We start from the raw sequence: 23,006 nt of genomic DNA on the forward strand, positions 1-23,006 counted from the left end.
TAGTTTTGGTGATCTAGACTGGACTAATAACCCCCCGCGGGGGCACCGTGGGACATCGTGGGACATCGCAGGACTCCGTGGGATGCGAGCGTTTTAGCCTTAATTAATCATAAGATAGATACCTATGTTATGTGCATTGTAAGCTCATTCTGTACAAAGATACTTATCTATCTTGGAACGAAAAATAAAGATCTCGTCTCTCTTGATCCCCCCGCTTACCACACTGGAAAAATTGTTCCCATGATATATCGGTTCACGGTCGCTCAGTTCTTTCAAACCGTAGCGTGACGTACTCGTTCGCGCGTATTCCGGGTACGTGCGGGTCAACGTGCACTGGACAAATCTTTGGATTCGTAAGTCGCCCCAAGCACACCTCTGTGGTTAGTAACTGCTCGAAAACTGCCCGTCGTTTGCCTCGAATCACGGGAGTTGTCATCGCACTGGTGATACTTGCGACCGCAATACTGTCCGATTGGTACTTCGGTACTCGGACAGAAACCTGCATTTCACGTCCTCCGTAATCCTGTTTAAGTGAAAAACTCGCGGGCGGGGGGACCCCACTGTTCAGTTGGGGTAATGCCTTCGTAATCCTGTTCAGCGGTCCATCCTCGTGAGTGGACCCCACTGTGCAGTTGAGGCCTCTTGCCTTCGTAATCCTGTTCAGCGGTCCCTCCCCGGGTACTCACTTGTTTCAGTTGGAGTGTGTTAAATTGCAGGCCTGTTTGCTGGGTCACTAGTATCATCGGTCGGTGCCATCGACCGTGATAAGATCCAGACTACTTGACAGGTATCGAGAGAAGGTCAATGCTTGGGCTTTCCGCTGAACCTTAGAGTTATCTGGTGTACGGGAGTACGTCGCGTAGGTTGGTTAGTTCCCTTCTTCATTTCTTGTTAATGAAGATCGATTTTTATATATTGCTCTAAATTTAATACTTTTTTTCGTCAGTTTCTTTTAGAAATTAAATACCTAATAGTAGATATCTAATTTCATTTATTATTACGTTTCTATAAAACTGTAGCTGTAGATATATATGTGTGTATATATATATGCTTATATTTACTTATATATATATATATATATATATATATATATATATATATATATATATATATATATATGTCGGAGATGAAAGGAAAGCCGAAGCCGTTCCTTGGAAATTTTGGGAACATCTTCTAGTAGTCTAGCCTGGATTTTATCATAGCTGTAATTGTTAGAGATTTGTGATATCAAGATTGGGTTCGAGGCGACAATTGGTCGCCGAACGTAGCCACGGTCACGGGATGGATGTTTCATCTAACGGAGGTCTGGAGTGGTTGTATGTGTTCTCCGAGAAATGTGGTTGTGGCGGCATGCGACCTCGAGAGCGGGCCTAGCCACGTGTGATGTTGCCTCGGAGGTGCCGATGCAATGGGACATACATTGTATTAGTAATCAAAACTCCAGGCAGAAACTGCCTAGCAACGGCGTTTGGAACTTTCTCGATGCTTCCAACGAGTGTGCCTAGCAACGGCGTTTGGAACCTTCTCGATGCTTCCAAACGGGCATAGAAAACAAAATGCAATCGTACGGGGAGAAAAATCTCCACGAGACTGGCATTCGTCTTGTGACTGCTTTAGAGAGTGACACGTCGTGCTTCTGTGCTTAAGATCAGTCTGCGCTTAGTAAGGAGTCATCCCGTTGATCGTGGATTCGTTTGAACTCAAATTATTGTTTATAACGATTATTAACTTATTGTTTGTAAACCATATTATTCATTGCACTTACTATCCGTTAAACGTATTACTCATTAGCTTTATTACCTATTAGACTTACTAACCGTTCAACTTATTATCCACTAACTTTATTATTTGTTTAATTTATTATTCGTTCAATATATTTTTCGCTAACTTCATTATTTGTTAAGTTTATTATTCTCTAGACTTATTATTTGTTAATCTTTGTAACAGACTTGTGTATAAGTGAAAATATAATCTTAGTTGTGTTAAACAATGGATAACTCACGTGAAGAATTGTCACGCGCCCAAAATTCCAATCTCACCCCGACATATATATATATATAGAAGGATCTAATATATTTTCATAATACATAATGAAACGTACAAATATTTCGTACAAATTTTATATTACATACTTTGTTGGAATAAATTATTTTCTAACCTTAGTCACACTTCATTGAAAGACCGAAGCTCTCTTTAAGAGTTCTTTGACTATTTCATTATTTGTTGAGGTGCATAAATATGGAGGAGTTAATTCGCGATAAGCCAAACAAATTCGCTTAGAAGTTATATCTTCTCTTAAAACACAATGTTCCCATTTATACCTACAAAAAATATAGAAGAGAATCTAGTAATTATGTAAATAATGCAATAAAATTCACATTCATTATATTCTATTTTATCTATGTTATAAAATACTTTCTCAAGTTGTACCTGACAATTAAAATAATTGTATAACTAAATTTGCCAAACAATTACAGAAATATAATACGATATAGATGTTTAAGTACTAATTCGCCATGTCTGTAAGAAAAATTTCTTGCCTTGCACTATCATAAAGAATCATAAGCGATCCCTCTGGCATTGGGAGCCTTACAACGATATCTTTATTACTTTCATTTTTATCATTTGTATCAAATTCGAAGCCTTCGAGTATAGTGGAATACTCTGCAACGCTTTCTAAATTATATTTTGTATCTGGACCATGGTAAGGACTCATTGTTAAAACTGAGTTACCCATGACATTCACAGTAACTATTCTTTCACCCCAAATCCAGCAGTCATCGATATGTGGATCTATTGAAGCTCCTCGTAGCGGATCATACTCTAAAGTACATTGTTCTACCGTTTGGAAATTATTAAGCATGGGTACTTGGCAAAATTTTTGTTGCACAAATTGAGTAGACTTTGGAAAACCATCAAAGGAACCCAACTGAAGCTTTCTTTTCTTGAAGTTGCATTTTGGACCAAAATTCTGGAGTTTTTAAATTATGTCTTAAATCTTCCTATCTTATCTATTAATAAACTTTATCGATATCTCAAAATTTTATAATAATAAATGTAGTTATATATTATACTGTTTGAAATACCTGTTTCCTTCTTCCACTCTGAGAAACTTCCCAAGGTATTTTTTCAAGCGCGTTCTTCAATGAATTAATTTCCCAAGGATTTAGAAAATCTAGCTTTGTATAAAAGTGAATATAAAACAATAGGTTAATATTAATTTCTTACGAATATTATCTCAAATATAAATAATAATAATAAAATTATTATTCTAACAATACTTTTTATCAAGTTCTCTTCACTAAAAAATCTTACTTCTTTTTTTATAATTGATGGTTGATAATCTCTTGTTATATTCTTAAATGTAAATTAGTTTGAAAGGGAAAATTAACGAATAATATTACCATGAATTAGAAATTAAATAATGGAAGGATGTATCGGATACAGGTAAGTAAATACCTTTATATATACACCAGGAAATTCTATGGCTGTTCCTCGATGATACGGATGATTTTTGTAAAGATCAGCATCCCAACCAGGCCACGATTTGTCACAGTTTGGACAATATACATAACTGGAACATTTCTAAAATATTATAATCCTAAATATTATAAATATATATATAATATTTCGAACTATATTCATATGTACATATGTATACATATTTTAGACACATAGTACGTGAAAGTCAGGGAACTAAAGGACAATGTCGATGCGATAGCATAAGAAGGGTAATACGTTGGTTGGGTCTTCTATACGTGTTAACTTTATTCGAAATTACTAGAATAATTTACTATCGACTATAAATCTCCTCGTTTATAATAATGCCTTTATAATAAACTTTTCAACTGATAATCTTTTTACAATCTTCTTTTGACAGAACATTAGCACATTGCCAAGTGTATACCAACAGGTATACAAGGAACACACGACTTTCGTGCGATGTCATTTGTGTTTCAACCATCGTACAATGAACATCGAAGAATTGAACTTTTTCGAATTAAATTATCAATTTACAACATTTGTGTTATTAATTTGTAAGATTCAAGCTATTAATTTACAACATTTAAACTATTCTTTTCTAACAATTTACTATTAATTTATTAACTAATTCAATGGATTAATTTATTAACATTTAAACTATTAATTTGAAACATATAAACTATTGTAGTATCGTGGTCAGATTGTCTAAGAAATATCGGGTGAACTATAAACAATTTTGCGAGAGAGCCTAAGTGCCGACAGGCCGAAAGGGTCGGGAAACTTCAATGGGCCAAGCGGCCCATCAATGTGTCGTCGGTCCTTCAGTCTAGTGATTACGCGGAAAAAGGCGACGTGATCAGGATCGCGGACGGTTACGGAACACGTACGTGGTGGGGGTATGAGAAGAACAAAGGGATGCTTAAGGAAAAAAGGCAAGTTAATCGGCAGTCGTGAATTGACAGTCGAATTGTGAGGAGGTAGTTAGTTGCGAGTCGAGAGTTGAGCTGAGAGAGTTGAGTCGAGACAGAGTTGCCGAGTTGTCATGAGTTGTAAACTATTAGTTGTGAGTTATTAATTATCAATCTAATTGTCTTGGTTATATCGTATTACTACATTAAGTTCACGTTAAATAACCATCGTTTCCTGTTTAATCCACTGTAAGTAGATCCATCTATCGATAAATTTATCATATAGAATAGAAATCATTGGAAATCCTAATTTCTAATATTTCTGAATAAATAATCCTATACTATTAATTTACAATATTTAAAATATTAATTTATAACATTTAAACTATTAATTTGTAACATTTGGAACATTAATTTATAACATTTAAACTATTAACCCTTTGCGGACGGGGCCGCGTATCTTGTCAGGTTCAAAATAATGTTCGTCACCACTATTATTACTATCGAACATGTTCTTTCTGGAACTTTTAGGCATCGTGTATAAGGTATTGTAAAAAATATATAAAAAGCTTTGTGATTCATCTGGTAATGCCATTGAAAGATTGAAATTTGTTCTGACTCGACTATCATCCTGCATCGCAAGTTTACGTTAAACGGAAGATAAGTTTTTTGAAGATCTAAAATCTTCATAACATAATACTGTTTAGTTTATTATACCCATGCCCAAATACGCATAAGATTATCGCTCAGAAAAATAGAAGTACGCCAGCCATTTCTAAATAACTGTCCGGAACTGTGAACAGATTCAGGCAGCTATATGTCGACACGCGTCCGCAACGGTAAAAAGACTTGGGCAGCTATTTGCCGACACTCGTCCGCAAAAGGTAAATTTAATACATTTGGAACAATAATTTATAACTTTTAAACTACCCTTTGTACTCGACCGCCTTTTCGGTTGGTCGTAGCAGCAGCTCGAGACAATTTTGCGCGTATGTGACGAGTGTATTGTAGGTAATATAATATGATTTTATATAAAAATTAATTTAAAAAGACATTATATTTTAATAATTCATATATATTTACATCTTTGAAAGTATAATTTTTTAATATATTTTTATATCTTTTTATTACGATAATTTATAAAACGTCTGCCATGATGCATCCTTGGCTTGTCGGGACAAGTATCGTAATAATAAGTTGTTTCGCGTCTTTCTCCTGCTTTGTTTCGGTAAGAACACACATAACAATACTTTTTTGTTCTTGTTAAAATTACATGGAGCTTTCCATTTAACCGAATTTCATCACAATTAGCAGTCGATGTCGAAGCTCGATCTCGTGGTTGTCCAATATCTCCTCTTAACTGGTCTACTAAAGTTTTTGTAAATCGCAGGTGGTTAAATGGCTTTTCGTTCTTTTGTCTTTTTTTTATAGAACATGTGAATTAATTAAACAAATTTCCAAATCCATTTTTTTAGACATTTTTACAACATTTAAGCCATTAATTTTCCTTTAAGCTGTTTATTTACAACATTCGAACATTTAATTTATAACGTTTGACCTATTGATTTGAAGCATTTAAAATAATAATTTACACCATTTAATACATTGAATTACAACGTTTGAGTTGTTAATTCAGGGCCTTTGAATCATTAATTTATAACATTTACGCTATTTATTTGTAACATTTATACCATTTATTTACGACATGTAAAAGGTACACTTGTGATATCTGCAAACCGTTTCTGTTTGTTCGACAGTTGGCAGTTTGCCACGTGTATACCAACAGGTATGCAAGGAACACATTTACCCTCGTGCGACGTCAGTTGTGTTTCAACCAGTGTACAATGCAGATCGAAGAATTAAACTTTTACGAATTAACATATTAATTTATAACATTGCGGCTATTAATTTGTATCATTCAAAGTATTAATTTACAGTGTCTACCTATTCTTTTCTTACAATTTACCATTAATTTATAACCATTTAAACTATAAATTTATAACGTTTGACCTATTGATTTGAAGCATTTAAAATAATAATTTACACCATTTAATACATTGAATTACAACGTTTGAGTTGTTAATTCAGGGCCTTTGAATCATTAATTTATAACATTTACGCTATTTATTTGTAACATTTATACCATTTATTTACGACATGTAAAAGGTACACTTGTGATATCTGCAAACCGTTTCTGTTTGTTCGACCGTTGGCAGTTTGCCACGTGTATACCAACAGGTATGCAAGGAACACATTTACCCTCGTGCGACGTCAGTTGTGTTTCAACCAGTGTACAATGCAGATCGAAGAATTAAACTTTTACGAATTAACATATTAATTTATAACATTGCGGCTATTAATTTGTATCATTCAAAGTATTAATTTACAGTGTCTACCTATTCTTTTCTTACAATTTACCATTAATTTATAACCATTTAAACTATAAATTTATAACGTTTGACCTATTGATTTGAAGCATTTAAAATAATAATTTACACCATTTAATACATTGAATTACAACGTTTGAGTTGTTAATTCAGGGCCTTTGAATCATTAATTTATAACATTTACGCTATTTATTTGTAACATTTATACCATTTATTTACGACATGTAAAAGGTACACTTGTGATATCTGCAAACCGTTTCTGTTTGTTCGACAGTTGGCAGTTTGCCACGTGTATACCAACAGGTATGCAAGGAACACATTTACCCTCGTGCGACGTCAGTTGTGTTTCAACCAGTGTACAATGCAGATCGAAGAATTAAACTTTTACGAATTAACATATTAATTTATAACATTGCGGCTATTAATTTGTATCATTCAAAGTATTAATTTACAGTGTCTACCTATTCTTTTCTTACAATTTACCATTAATTTATAACCATTTAAACTATAAATTTATAACGTTTGACCTATTGATTTGAAGCATTTAAAATAATAATTTACACCATTTAATACATTGAATTACAACGTTTGAGTTGTTAATTCAGGGCCTTTGAATCATTAATTTATAACATTTACGCTATTTATTTGTAACATTTATACCATTTATTTACGACATGTAAAAGGTACACTTGTGATATCTGCAAACCGTTTCTGTTTGTTCGACAGTTGGCAGTTTGCCACGTGTATACCAACAGGTATGCAAGGAACACATTTACCCTCGTGCGACGTCAGTTGTGTTTCAACCAGTGTACAATGCAGATCGAAGAATTAAACTTTTACGAATTAACATATTAATTTATAACATTGCGGCTATTAATTTGTATCATTCAAAGTATTAATTTACAGTGTCTACCTATTCTTTTCTTACAATTTACCATTAATTTATAACCATTTAAACTATAAATTTATAACGTTTGACCTATTGATTTGAAGCATTTAAAATAATAATTTACACCATTTAATACATTGAATTACAACGTTTGAGTTGTTAATTCAGGGCCTTTGAATCATTAATTTATAACATTTACGCTATTTATTTGTAACATTTATACCATTTATTTACGACATTTAAAAGGTACATTTGTGATATCTGCAAACCGTTTGTGTTTGATCGACCGTTGGCATTTTGCCACGTGTATACCAACAGGTATGCAAGGAACACATTTACCCTCGTGCGACGTCAGTTGTGTTTCAACCAGTGTACAATGCAGATCGAAGAATTAAACTTTTACGAATTAACATATTAATTTATAACATTGCGGCTATTAATTTGTATCATTCAAAGTATTAATTTACAGTGTCTACCTATTCTTTTCTTACAATTTACCATTAATTTATAACCATTTAAACTATAAATTTATAACGTTTGACCTATTGATTTGAAGCATTTAAAATAATAATTTACACCATTTAATACATTGAATTACAACGTTTGAGTTGTTAATTCAGGACCTTTGAATCATTAATTTATAACATTTACGCTATTTATTTGTAACATTTATACCATTTATTTACGACATGTAAAAGGTACACTTGTGATATCTGCAAACCGTTTCTGTTTGTTCGACCGTTGGCAGTTTGCCACGTGTATACCAACAGGTATGCAAGGAACACATTTACCCTCGTGCGACGTCAGTTGTGTTTCAACCAGTGTACAATGCAGATCGAAGAATTAAACTTTTACGAATTAACATATTAATTTATAACATTGCGGCTATTAATTTGTATCATTCAAAGTATTAATTTACAGTGTCTACCTATTCTTTTCTTACAATTTACCATTAATTTATAACCATTTAAACTATAAATTTATAACGTTTGACCTATTGATTTGAAGCATTTAAAATAATAATTTACACCATTTAATACATTGAATTACAACGTTTGAGTTGTTAATTCAGGGCCTTTGAATCATTATTTTATAACATTTACGCTATTTATTTGTAACATTTATACCACTTATTTACGACATGTAAAAGGTACACTTGTGATATCTGCAAACCGTTTCTGTTTGTTCGACAGTTGGCAGTTTGCCACGTGTATACCAACAGGTATGCAAGGAACACATTTACCCTCGTGCGACGTCAGTTGTGTTTCAACCAGTGTACAATGCAGATCGAAGAATTAAACTTTTACGAATTAACATATTAATTTATAACATTGCGGCTATTAATTTGTATCATTCAAAGTATTAATTTACAGTGTCTACCTATTCTTTTCTTACAATTTACCATTAATTTATAACCATTTAAACTATTAATTTGTAACGTTTGACCTATTGATTTGAAGCATTTAAAATAATAATTTACACCATTTAATACATTGAATTACAACGTTTGAGTTGTTAACTCAGGGCCTTTGAATCATTAATTTATAACATTTACGCTATTTATTTGTAACATTTATACCATTTATTAACGACATTTAAAAGGTACATTTGTGATATCTGCAAACCGTTTCTGTTTCATCGACCGTTGGCATTTTGCCACGTGCATACCAACAGGTATGCAAGGAACACATTTACCCTCGTGCGACGTCAGTTGTGTTTCAACCATTGTACAATGCAGATCGAAGAATTAAACTTTTACGAATTAACATATTAATTTATAACATTGCGGCTATTAATTTGTATCATTCAAAGTATTAATTTACAGTGTCTACCTATTCTTTTCTTACAATTTACCATTAATTTATAACCATTTAAACTATAAATTTATAACGTTTGACCTATTGGTTTGAAGCATTTAAAATAATAAGTTACACCATTTAATCCATTGAATTACAACGTTTGAGTTGTTAATTCAGGGCCTTTGAATCATTAATTTATAACATTTACGCTATTTATTTGTAACATTTATACCATTTATTAACGACATTTAAAAGGTACATTTGTGATATCTGCAAACTGTTTCTGTTTGATCAACCGTTGGCATTTTGCCACGTGCATACCAACAGGTATGCAAGGAACACATTTACCCTCGTGCGACGTCAGTTGTGTTTCAACCAGTGTACAATGCAGATCGAAGAATTAAACTTTTACGAATTAACTTATTAATTTATAACATTGCGGCTATTAATTTGTATCATTCAAAGTATTAATTTACAGTGTCTACATATTCTTTTCTTACAATTTACCATTAATTTATAACCATTTAAACTATTAATTTATAACGTTTGACCTATTGATTTGAAGCATTTAAAATAATAATTTACACCATTTAATACGTTGAATTACAACGTTTGAGTTGTTAATTCAGGACCTTTGAATCATTAATTTATAACATTTACGCTATTTATTTGTAACATTTATACCATTTATTTACGACATGTAAAAGGTACACTTGTGATATCTGCAAACCGTTTCTGTTTGTTCGACCGTTGGCAGTTTGCCACGTGTATACCAACAGGTATGCAAGGAACACATTTACCCTCGTGCGACGTCAGTTGTGTTTCAACCAGTGTACAATGCAGATCGAAGAATTAAACTTTTACGAATTAACATATTAATTTATAACATTGCGGCTATTAATTTGTATCATTCAAAGTATTAATTTACAGTGTCTACCTATTCTTTTCTTACAATTTACCATTAATTTATAACCATTTAAACTATAAATTTATAACGTTTGACCTATTGATTTGAAGCATTTAAAATAATAATTTACACCATTTAATACATTGAATTACAACGTTTGAGTTGTTAATTCAGGGCCTTTGAATCATTAATTTATAACATTTACGCTATTTATTTGTAACATTTATACCATTTATTTACGACATGTAAAAGGTACACTTGTGATATCTGCAAACCGTTTCTGTTTGTTCGACCGTTGGCAGTTTGCCACGTGTATACCAACAGGTATGCAAGGAACACATTTACCCTCGTGCGACGTCAGTTGTGTTTCAACCAGTGTACAATGCAGATCGAAGAATTAAACTTTTACGAATTAACATATTAATTTATAACATTGCGGCTATTAATTTGTATCATTCAAAGTATTAATTTACAGTGTCTACCTATTCTTTTCTTACAATTTACCATTAATTTATAACCATTTAAACTATAAATTTATAACGTTTGACCTATTGATTTGAAGCATTTAAAATAATAATTTACACCATTTAATACATTGAATTACAACGTTTGAGTTGTTAATTCAGGGCCTTTGAATCATTAATTTATAACATTTACGCTATTTATTTGTAACATTTATACCATTTATTTACGACATGTAAAAGGTACACTTGTGATATCTGCAAACCGTTTCTGTTTGTTCGACAGTTGGCAGTTTGCCACGTGTATACCAACAGGTATGCAAGGAACACATTTACCCTCGTGCGACGTCAGTTGTGTTTCAACCAGTGTACAATGCAGATCGAAGAATTAAACTTTTACGAATTAACATATTAATTTATAACATTGCGGCTATTAATTTGTATCATTCAAAGTATTAATTTACAGTGTCTACCTATTCTTTTCTTACAATTTACCATTAATTTATAACCATTTAAACTATAAATTTATAACGTTTGACCTATTGATTTGAAGCATTTAAAATAATAATTTACACCATTTAATACATTGAATTACAACGTTTGAGTTGTTAATTCAGGGCCTTTGAATCATTAATTTATAACATTTACGCTATTTATTTGTAACATTTATACCATTTATTTACGACATGTAAAAGGTACACTTGTGATATCTGCAAACCGTTTCTGTTTGTTCGACCGTTGGCAGTTTGCCACGTGTATACCAACAGGTATGCAAGGAACACATTTACCCTCGTGCGACGTCAGTTGTGTTTCAACCAGTGTACAATGCAGATCGAAGAATTAAACTTTTACGAATTAACATATTAATTTATAACATTGCGGCTATTAATTTGTATCATTCAAAGTATTAATTTACAGTGTCTACCTATTCTTTTCTTACAATTTACCATTAATTTATAACCATTTAAACTATAAATTTATAACGTTTGACCTATTGATTTGAAGCATTTAAAATAATAATTTACACCATTTAATACATTGAATTACAACGTTTGAGTTGTTAATTCAGGGCCTTTGAATCATTAATTTATAACATTTACGCTATTTATTTGTAACATTTATACCATTTATTTACGACATTTAAAAGGTACATTTGTGATATCTGCAAACCGTTTGTGTTTGATCGACCGTTGGCATTTTGCCACGTGTATACCAACAGGTATGCAAGGAACACATTTACCCTCGTGCGACGTCAGTTGTGTTTCAACCAGTGTACAATGCAGATCGAAGAATTAAACTTTTACGAATTAACATATTAATTTATAACATTGCGGCTATTAATTTGTATCATTCAAAGTATTAATTTACAGTGTCTACCTATTCTTTTCTTACAATTTACCATTAATTTATAACCATTTAAACTATAAATTTATAACGTTTGACCTATTGATTTGAAGCATTTAAAATAATAATTTACACCATTTAATACATTGAATTACAACGTTTGAGTTGTTAATTCAGGACCTTTGAATCATTAATTTATAACATTTACGCTATTTATTTGTAACATTTATACCATTTATTTACGACATGTAAAAGGTACACTTGTGATATCTGCAAACCGTTTCTGTTTGTTCGACCGTTGGCAGTTTGCCACGTGTATACCAACAGGTATGCAAGGAACACATTTACCCTCGTGCGACGTCAGTTGTGTTTCAACCAGTGTACAATGCAGATCGAAGAATTAAACTTTTACGAATTAACATATTAATTTATAACATTGCGGCTATTAATTTGTATCATTCAAAGTATTAATTTACAGTGTCTACCTATTCTTTTCTTACAATTTACCATTAATTTATAACCATTTAAACTATAAATTTATAACGTTTGACCTATTGATTTGAAGCATTTAAAATAATAATTTACACCATTTAATACATTGAATTACAACGTTTGAGTTGTTAATTCAGGGCCTTTGAATCATTATTTTATAACATTTACGCTATTTATTTGTAACATTTATACCATTTATTTACGACATGTAAAAGGTACACTTGTGATATCTGCAAACCGTTTCTGTTTGATCGACCGTTGGCATTTTGCCACGTGTATACCAACAGGTATGCAAGGAACACATTTACCCTCGTGCGACGTCAGTTGTGTTTCAACCAGTGTACAATGCAGTCGAAGAATTAAACTTTTACGAATTAACTTATTAATTTATAACATTGCGGTTATTAATTTGTATCATTCAAAGTATTAATTTACAGTGTCTACCTATTCTTTTCTTACAATTTACCATTAATTTATAACCATTTAAACTATTAATTTGTAACGTTTGACCTATTGATTTGAAGCATTTAAAATAATAATTTACACCATTTAATACATTGAATTACAACGTTTGAGTTGTTAACTCAGGGCCTTTGAATCATTAATTTATAACATTTACGCTATTTATTTGTAACATTTATACCATTTATTAACGACATTTAAAAGGTACATTTGTGATATCTGCAAACCGTTTCTGTTTCATCGACCGTTGGCATTTTGCCACGTGCATACCAACAGGTATGCAAGGAACACATTTACCCTCGTGCGACGTCAGTTGTGTTTCAACCATTGTACAATGCAGATCGAAGAATTAAACTTTTACGAATTAACATATTAATTTATAACATTGCGGCTATTAATTTGTATCATTCAAAGTATTAATTTACAGTGTCTACCTATTCTTTTCTTACAATTTACCATTAATTTATAACCATTTAAACTATAAATTTATAACGTTTGACCTATTGGTTTGAAGCATTTAAAATAATAAGTTACACCATTTAATCCATTGAATTACAACGTTTGAGTTGTTAATTCAGGGCCTTTGAATCATTAATTTATAACATTTACGCTATTTATTTGTAACATTTATACCATTTATTAACGACATTTAAAAGGTACATTTGTGATATCTGCAAACTGTTTCTGTTTGATCAACCGTTGGCATTTTGCCACGTGCATACCAACAGGTATGCAAGGAACACATTTACCCTCGTGCGACGTCAGTTGTGTTTCAACCAGTGTACAATGCAGATCGAAGAATTAAACTTTTACGAATTAACTTATTAATTTATAACATTGCGGCTATTAATTTGTATCATTCAAAGTATTAATTTACAGTGTCTACATATTCTTTTCTTACAATTTACCATTAATTTATAACCATTTAAACTATTAATTTATAACGTTTGACCTATTGATTTGAAGCATTTAAAATAATAATTTACACCATTTAATACGTTGAATTACAACGTTTGAGTTGTTAATTCAGGACCTTTGAATCATTAATTTATAACATTTACGCTATTTATTTGTAACATTTATACCATTTATTTACGACATGTAAAAGGTACACTTGTGATATCTGCAAACCGTTTCTGTTTGTTCGACCGTTGGCAGTTTGCCACGTGTATACCAACAGGTATGCAAGGAACACATTTACCCTCGTGCGACGTCAGTTGTGTTTCAACCAGTGTACAATGCAGATCGAAGAATTAAACTTTTACGAATTAACATATTAATTTATAACATTGCGGCTATTAATTTGTATCATTCAAAGTATTAATTTACAGTGTCTACCTATTCTTTTCTTACAATTTACCATTAATTTATAACCATTTAAACTATAAATTTATAACGTTTGACCTATTGATTTGAAGCATTTAAAATAATAATTTACACCATTTAATACATTGAATTACAACGTTTGAGTTGTTAATTCAGGGCCTTTGAATCATTAATTTATAACATTTACGCTATTTATTTGTAACATTTATACCATTTATTTACGACATGTAAAAGGTACACTTGTGATATCTGCAAACCGTTTCTGTTTGTTCGACAGTTGGCAGTTTGCCACGTGTATACCAACAGGTATGCAAGGAACACATTTACCCTCGTGCGACGTCAGTTGTGTTTCAACCAGTGTACAATGCAGATCGAAGAATTAAACTTTTACGAATTAACATATTAATTTATAACATTGCGGCTATTAATTTGTATCATTCAAAGTATTAATTTACAGTGTCTACCTATTCTTTTCTTACAATTTACCATTAATTTATAACCATTTAAACTATAAATTTATAACGTTTGACCTATTGATTTGAAGCATTTAAAATAATAATTTACACCATTTAATACATTGAATTACAACGTTTGAGTTGTTAATTCAGGGCCTTTGAATCATTAATTTATAACATTTACGCTATTTATTTGTAACATTTATACCATTTATTTACGACATGTAAAAGGTACACTTGTGATATCTGCAAACCGTTTCTGTTTGTTCGACCGTTGGCAGTTTGCCACGTGTATACCAACAGGTATGCAAGGAACACATTTACCCTCGTGCGACGTCAGTTGTGTTTCAACCAGTGTACAATGCAGATCGAAGAATTAAACTTTTACGAATTAACATATTAATTTATAACATTGCGGCTATTAATTTGTATCATTCAAAGTATTAATTTACAGTGTCTACCTATTCGCTTGGCCTCAGGGTCGTCGAGGCCGTCCTACCAAACTGGGACGATTGGTTGGACGGCGGCGGGCCCGCCCTGACCTATAGGGCGACGCAGGTACTTACCGGGCATGGATGCTTCGGTGAGTGTCTGCACAGGATAGGACGGGAGGCGACAGCGCGTTGCCAGCATTGCAACGGGGGCGTGGACTCGGCGCAACACACGCTGGAGCACTGTCCGGCGTGGGCGTTGCCTCGCAGCGCCCTCGATTCTGTGATAGGGGGAGACATCTCTCCGCCGGCGGTGTTTGGTGCGCTGCTGGCGAACGAGAGGAGTTGGAAGGAGGTCGCCACATTCTGCGAGCAGGTGACGCTGCGGAAGGAGGTGACGGATAGCGAGAGAGAGAATGGAATTCCCATCCCGAAAGGATAGGCGGACGGCGGCGGGGTGGGGGTGGGGGGCGTGTGCACGCCACTTCCAGGCGAGCTCGGACCGCTTCGCCGTCAGGTGGGTCTTACGCGTCGGCCGCTTCGGCGCCACGGTGCCGCTGAATCGCCTGGTCGGGGAACCAGGAGGTCTTGCATGGCGGCCCGTCGGGGATGGCGCGATGCGCGGTGGCAGCATTGCAACGGGGGCGTGGACTCGGCGCAACACACGCTGGAGCACTGTCCTTCGTGGGCGTTGCCTCGCAGCGCTCTCGATTCTGAGATAGGGGGAGACATCTCTCCGCCGGCGGTGTTTGGTACGCTGCTGGCGAACGAGAGGAGTTGGAAGGAGGTCGCCACATTCTGCGAGCAGGTGACGCTGCGGAAGGAGTTGGCGGATAGCGAAGGAGAGAACGGAATTCCCATCCCGAATGGGTAGGCGGACGGCGGCGGGGTGTGGGGGGGGCACGCCACTTCCAGGCGAGCTCGGACCGCTTCGCCGTCAGGTGTGTCTTAGGCGTCGGCCGCTTCGGCGCCACGGTGCCGCTAAATCGCCTGGTCGGGGAACCAGGAGGTCTTGCACGGCGGCCCGTCGGGGATGGCGCGATGCGCGGTGGCAGCATTGCAACGGGGGCGTGGACTCGGCGCAACACACGCTGGAGCACTGTCCTTCGTGGGCGTTGCCTCGCAGCGCTCTCGATTCTGAGTAGGGGGAGACATCTCTCCGCTGGCGGTGTTTGGTACGCTGCTGGCGAACGAGAGGAGTTGGAAGGAGGCCGCCACATTCTGCGAGCAGGTGACGCTGCGGAAGGAGTTGGCGGATAGCGAGAGAGAGAACGGAATTCCCATCCCGAAAGGGTAGGCGGACGGCGGCGGGGTGTGGGGGGGGCACGCCACTTCCAGGCGAGCTCGGACCGCTTCGCCGTCAGGTGTGTCTTAGGCGTCGGGCGCTTCGGCGCCACGGTGCCGCTAAATCGCCTGGTCGGGGAACCAGGAGGTCTTGCACGGCGGCCCGTCGGAGGTGGCGCGATGCGCGGTGGCCGCGCATCGCGCCGTTAGTTATAATTGCATAACTCGAGGTGGACTCGGCGCGGAGGGGACTCGTGATGGCATGCTAATGAGCGTTTCTAGGGTCCTCACCGTAATGCGCCAGGGACGGCCACCGTGGAGGTTTTAGCCGGTACGAATCCGGCACTACCCAGCGCTCTCTCCCCGGAGGGCGCGGGGCGCCTATGAAGGTTTCCTCCACGAAAAAAAAAAAAAAAAAAAAAAAAGTTTTTTGAAGACCTAAAATCTTCATAACATAATACTGTTTAGTTTATTATACCCATGCCCAAATACGCATAAGATTATCGCTCAGAAAAATAGAAGTACGCCAGCCATTTCTAAATAACTGTCCGGAACTGTGAACAGATTCAGGCAGCTATATGTCGACACGCGTCCGCAACGGTAAAAAGACTTGGGCAGCTATTTGCCGACACTCGTCCGCAAAAGGTAAATTTAATACATTTGGAACAATAATTTATAACTTTTAAACTACCCTTTGTACTCGACCGCCTTTTCGGTTGGTCGTAGCAGCAGCTCGAGACAATTTTGCGCGTATGTGACGAGTGTATTGTAGGTAATATAATATGATTTTATATAAAAATTAATTTAAAAAGACATTATATTTTAATGATTCATATATATTTACATCTTTGAAAGTATAATTTTTTAATACTTTTTTGTATCTTTTTATTACGATAATTTATAAAACGTCTGCCATGATGCATCCTTGGCTAGTCGGGACAAGTATCGTAATAATAAGTTGTTTCGCGTCTTTCTCCTGCTTTGTTTCGGTAAGAACACACATAACAATACTTTTTTGTTCTTGTTAAAATTACATGGAGCTTTCCATTTAACCGAATTTCATCACAATTAGCAGTCGATGTCGAAGCTCGATCTCGTGGTTGTCCAATATCTCCTCTTAACTGGTCTACTAAAGTTTTTGTAAATCGCAGGTGGTTAAATGGCTTTTCGTTCTTTTGTCTTTTTTTTATAGAACATGTGAATTAATTAAACAAATTTCCAAATCCATTTTTTTAGACATTTTTACAACATTTAAGCCATTAATTTTCCTTTAAGCTGTTTATTTACAACATTCGAACATTTAATTTATAACGTTTGACCTATTGATTTGAAGCATTTAAAATAATAATTTACACCATTTAATACATTGAATTACAACGTTTGAGTTGTTAATTCAGGGCCTTTGAATCATTAATTTATAACATTTACGCTATTTATTTGTAACATTTATACCATTTATTTACGACATTTAAAAGGTACATTTGTGATATCTGCAAACCGTTTGTGTTTGATCGACCGTTGGCAGTTTGCCACGTGTATACCAACAGGTATGCAAGGAACACATTTACCCTCGTGCGACGTCAGTTGTGTTTCAACCAGTGTACAATGCAGATCGAAGAATTAAACTTTTACGAATTAACTTATTAATTTATAACATTGCGGCTATTAATTTGTATCATTCAAAGTATTAATTTACAGTGTCTACCTATTCTTTTCTTACAATTTACCATTAATTTATAACCATTTAAACTATTAATTTATAACGTTTGACCTATTGATTTGAAGCATTTAAAATAATAATTTACACCATTTAATACATTGAATTACAACGTTTGAGTTGTTAATTCAGGGCCTTTGAATCATTAATTTATAACATTTACGCTATTTATTTGTAACATTTATACCATTTATTTACGACATTTAAAAGGTACATTTGTGATATCTGCAAACCGTTTGTGTTTGATCGACCGTTGGCATTTTGCCACGTGTATACCAACAGGTATGCAAGGAACACATTTACCCTCGTGCGACGTCAGTTGTGTTTCAACCAGTGTACAATGCAGATCGAAGAATTAAACTTTTACGAATTAACTTATTAATTTATAACATTGCGGCTATTAATTTGTATCATTCAAAGTATTAATTTACAGTGTCTACATATTCTTTTCTTACAATTTACCATTAATTTATAACCATTTAAACTATTAATTTATAACGTTTGACCTATTGATTTGAAGCATTTAAAATAATAATTTACACCATTTAATACATTGAACTACAACGTTTGAGTTGTTAATTCAGGGCCTTTGAATCATTAATTTATAACATTTACGCTACTTATTTGTAACATTTATACCATTTATTTACGACATTTAAAAGGTACATTTGTGATATCTGCAAACCGTTTGTGTTTGATCGACCGTTGGCATTTTGCCACGTGTATACCAACAGGTATGCAAGGAACACATTTACCCTCGTGCGACGTCAGTTGTGTTTCAACCAGTGTACAATGCAGATCGAAGAATTAAACTTTTACGAATTAACTTATTAATTTATAACATTGCGGCTATTAATTTGTATCATTCAAAGTATTAATTTACAGTGTCTACCTATTCTTTTCTTACAATTTACCATTAATTTATAACCATTTAAACTATTAATTGGTAACGTTTGACCTATTGATTTGAAGCATTTAAAATAATAATTTACATCATTTAATACATTGAATTACAACGTTTGAGTTGTTAATTCAGGGCCTTTGAATCATTAATTTATAACATTTACGCTACTTATTTGTAACATTTATACCATTTATTTACGACATTTAAAAGGTACATTTGTGATATCTGCAAACCGTTTCTGTTTGATCGACCGTTGGCATTTTGCCACGTGCATACCAACAGGTATGCAAGGAACACATTTACCCTCGTGCGACGTCAGTTGTGTTTCAACCATTGTACAATGCAGATCGAAGAATTAAACTTTTACGAATTAACATATTAATTTATAACATTGCGGCTATTATTAATTTGTATCATTCAAAGTATTAATTTACAGTGTCTACCTATTCTTTTCTTACAATTTACCATTAATTTATAACCATTTAAACTATAAATTTGTAACGTTTGACCTATTGGTTTGAAGCATTTAAAATAATAAGTTACACCATTTAATCCATTGAATTACAACGTTTGAGTTGTTAATTCAGGGCCTTTGAATCATTAATTTATAACATTTACGCTATTTATTTGTAACATTTATACCATTTATTAACGACATTTAAAAGGTACATTTGTGATATCTGCAAACCGTTTCTGTTTCATCGACCGTTGGCATTTTGCCACGTGCATACCAACAGGTATGCAAGGAACACATTTACCCTCGTGCGACGTCAGTTGTGTTTCAACCATTGTACAATGCAGATCGAAGAATTAAACTTTTACGAATTAACATATTAATTTATAACATTGCGGCTATTATTAATTTGTATCATTCAAAGTATTAATTTACAGTGTCTACCTATTCTTTTCTTACAATTTACCATTAATTTATAACCATTTAAACTATAAATTTATAACGTTTGACCTATTGGTTTGAAGCATTTAAAATAATAAGTTACACCATTTAATCCATTGAATTACAACGTTTGAGTTGTTAATTCAGGGCCTTTGAATCATTAATTTATAACATTTACGCTATTTATTTGTAACATTTATACCATTTATTAACGACATTTAAAAGGTACATTTGTGATATCTGCAAACCGTTTCTGTTTGATCGACCGTTGGCATTTTGCCACGTGCATACCAACAGGTATGCAAGGAACACATTTACCCTCGTGCGACGTCAGTTGTGTTTCAACCAGTGTACAATGCAGATCGAAGAATTAAACTTTTACGAATTAACTTATTAATTTATAACATTGCGGCTATTAATTTGTATCATTCAAAGTATTAATTTACAGTGTCTACATATTCTTTTCTTACAATTTACCATTAATTTATAACCATTTAAACTATTAATTTATAACGTTTGACCTATTGATTTGAAGCATTTAAAATAATAATTTACACCATTTAATACATTGAACTACAACGTTTGAGTTGTTAATTCAGGGCCTTTGAATCATTAATTTATAACATTTACGCTACTTATTTGTAACATTTATACCATTTATTAACGACATTTAAAAGGTACATTTGTGATATCTGCAAACCGTTTCTGTTTCATCGACCGTTGGCATTTTGCCACGTGCATACCAACAGGTATGCAAGGAACACATTTACCCTCGTGCGACGTCAGTTGTGTTTCAACCATTGTACAATGCAGATCGAAGAATTAAACTTTTACGAATTAACATATTAATTTATAACATTGCGGCTATTAATTTGTATCATTCAAAGTATTAATTTACAGTGTCTACCTATTCTTTTCTTACAATTTACCATTAATTTATAACCATTTAAACTATAAATTTATAACGTTTGACCTATTGGTTTGAAGCATTTAAAATAATAAGTTACACCATTTAATCCATTGAATTACAAAGTTTGAGTTGTTAATTCAGGGCCTTTGAATCATTAATTTATAACATTTACGCTATTTATTTGTAACATTTATACCATTTATTTACGACATGTAAAAGGTACATTTGTGATATCTGCAAACCGTTTCTGTTTGTTCGACCGTTGGCATTTTGCCACGTGTATACCAACAGGTATGCAAGGAACACATTTACCCTCGTGTGACGTCAGTTGTGTCTCAACCAGTGTACAATGCAGATCGAAGAATTAAACTTTTACGAATTAACATATTAATTTATAACATTGCGGCTATTAATTTGTATCATTCAAAGTATTAATTTACAGTGTCTACCTATTCTTTTCTTACAATTTACCATTAATTTATAACCATTTAAACTATTAATTTATAACGTTTGACCTATTGATTTGAAGCATTTAAAATAATAATTTACACCATTTAATACATTGAATTACAACGTTTGAGTTGTTAATTCAGGGCCTTTGAATCATTAATTTATATCATTTACGCTATTTATTTGTAACATTTATACCATTTATTAACGACATTTAAAAGGTACATTTGTGATATCTGCAAACCGTTTCTGTTTGATCGACCGTTGGCATTTTGCCACGTGTATACCAACAGGTATGCAAGGAACACATTTACCCTCGTGCGACGTCAGTTGTGTTTCAACCAGTGTACAATGCAGATCGAAGAATTAAACTTTTACGAATTAACTTATTAATTTATAACATTGCGGCTATTAATTTGTATCATTCAAAGTATTAATTTACAGTGTCTACCTATTCTTTTCTTACAATTTACCATTAATTTATAACCATTTAAACTATTAATTTATAACGATTGACCTATTGATTTGAAGCATTTAAAATAATAATTTACACCATTTAATACATTGAATTACAACGTTTGAGTTGTTAATTCAGTGCCTTTGAATCATTAATTTATAACATTTACGCTATTTATTTGTAACATTTATACCATTTATTTACGACATTTAAGAGGTACATTTGTGATATCTGCAAACCGTTTCTGTTTGATCGACCGTTGGCATTTTGCCACGTGTATACCAACAGGTATGCAAGGAACACATTTACCCTCGTGCGACGTCAGTTGTGTTTCAACCAATGTACAATGCAGATCGAAGAATTAAACTGTTACGAATTAACTTATTAATTTATAACATTGCGGCTATTAATTTGTATCATTCAAAGTATTAATTTACAGTGTCTACCTATTCTTTTCTTACAATTTACCATTAATTTATAACCATTTAAACTATTAACTTATAACGTTTGACCTATTGATTTGAAGCATTTAAAATAATAATTTACACCATTTAATACATTGAATTACAACGTTTGAGTTGTTAATTCAGGGCCTTTGAATCATTAATTTATAACATTTACGCTATTTATTTGTAACATTTATACCATTTATTTACGACATGTAAAAGGTACATTTGTGATATCTGCAAACCGTTTCTGTTTGTTCGACCGTTGGCATTTTGCCACGTGTATACCAACAGGTATGCAAGGAACACATTTACCCTCGTGCGACGTCAGTTGTGTCTCAACCAGTGTACAATGCAGATCGAAGAATTAAACTTTTACGAATTAACATATTAATTTATAACATTGCGGCTATTAATTTGTATCATTCAAAGTATTAATTTACAGTGTCTACCTATTCTTTTCTTACAATTTACCATTAATTTATAACCATTTAAACTATTAATTTATAACGTTTGACCTATTGATTTGAAGCATTTAAAATAATAATTTACACCATTTAATACATTGAATTACAACGTTTGAGTTGTTAATTCAGGGC

The 23,006-nt window shown here is 33.7% G+C and overlaps 1 protein-coding gene across 1 annotated transcript; it reads right to left on the reverse strand.

Annotated features, from left to right (window-relative positions):
- Positions 1–2,161: 2,161 nt before the first annotated feature.
- LOC138187613 (alpha-ketoglutarate-dependent dioxygenase alkB homolog 4-like) lies at positions 2,162–3,585 on the reverse strand (the record flags this gene model as incomplete). Its single annotated transcript, XM_069128566.1, has 4 exons — positions 2,162–2,321; positions 2,541–2,971; positions 3,087–3,179; positions 3,460–3,585. Coding segments are annotated over 4 exons (801 nt in total), but the record flags the coding sequence as incomplete, so codon positions are not given.
- Between the last annotated feature and the right edge of the window lie 19,421 nt (positions 3,586–23,006).

Source organism: Bombus flavifrons, chromosome 15 (genome assembly GCF_040668555.2).
Source record: "Bombus flavifrons isolate JBK064 chromosome 15, iyBomFlav1_principal, whole genome shotgun sequence".
NCBI classification, from domain to species: Eukaryota; Metazoa; Arthropoda; class Insecta; order Hymenoptera; family Apidae; genus Bombus; species Bombus flavifrons.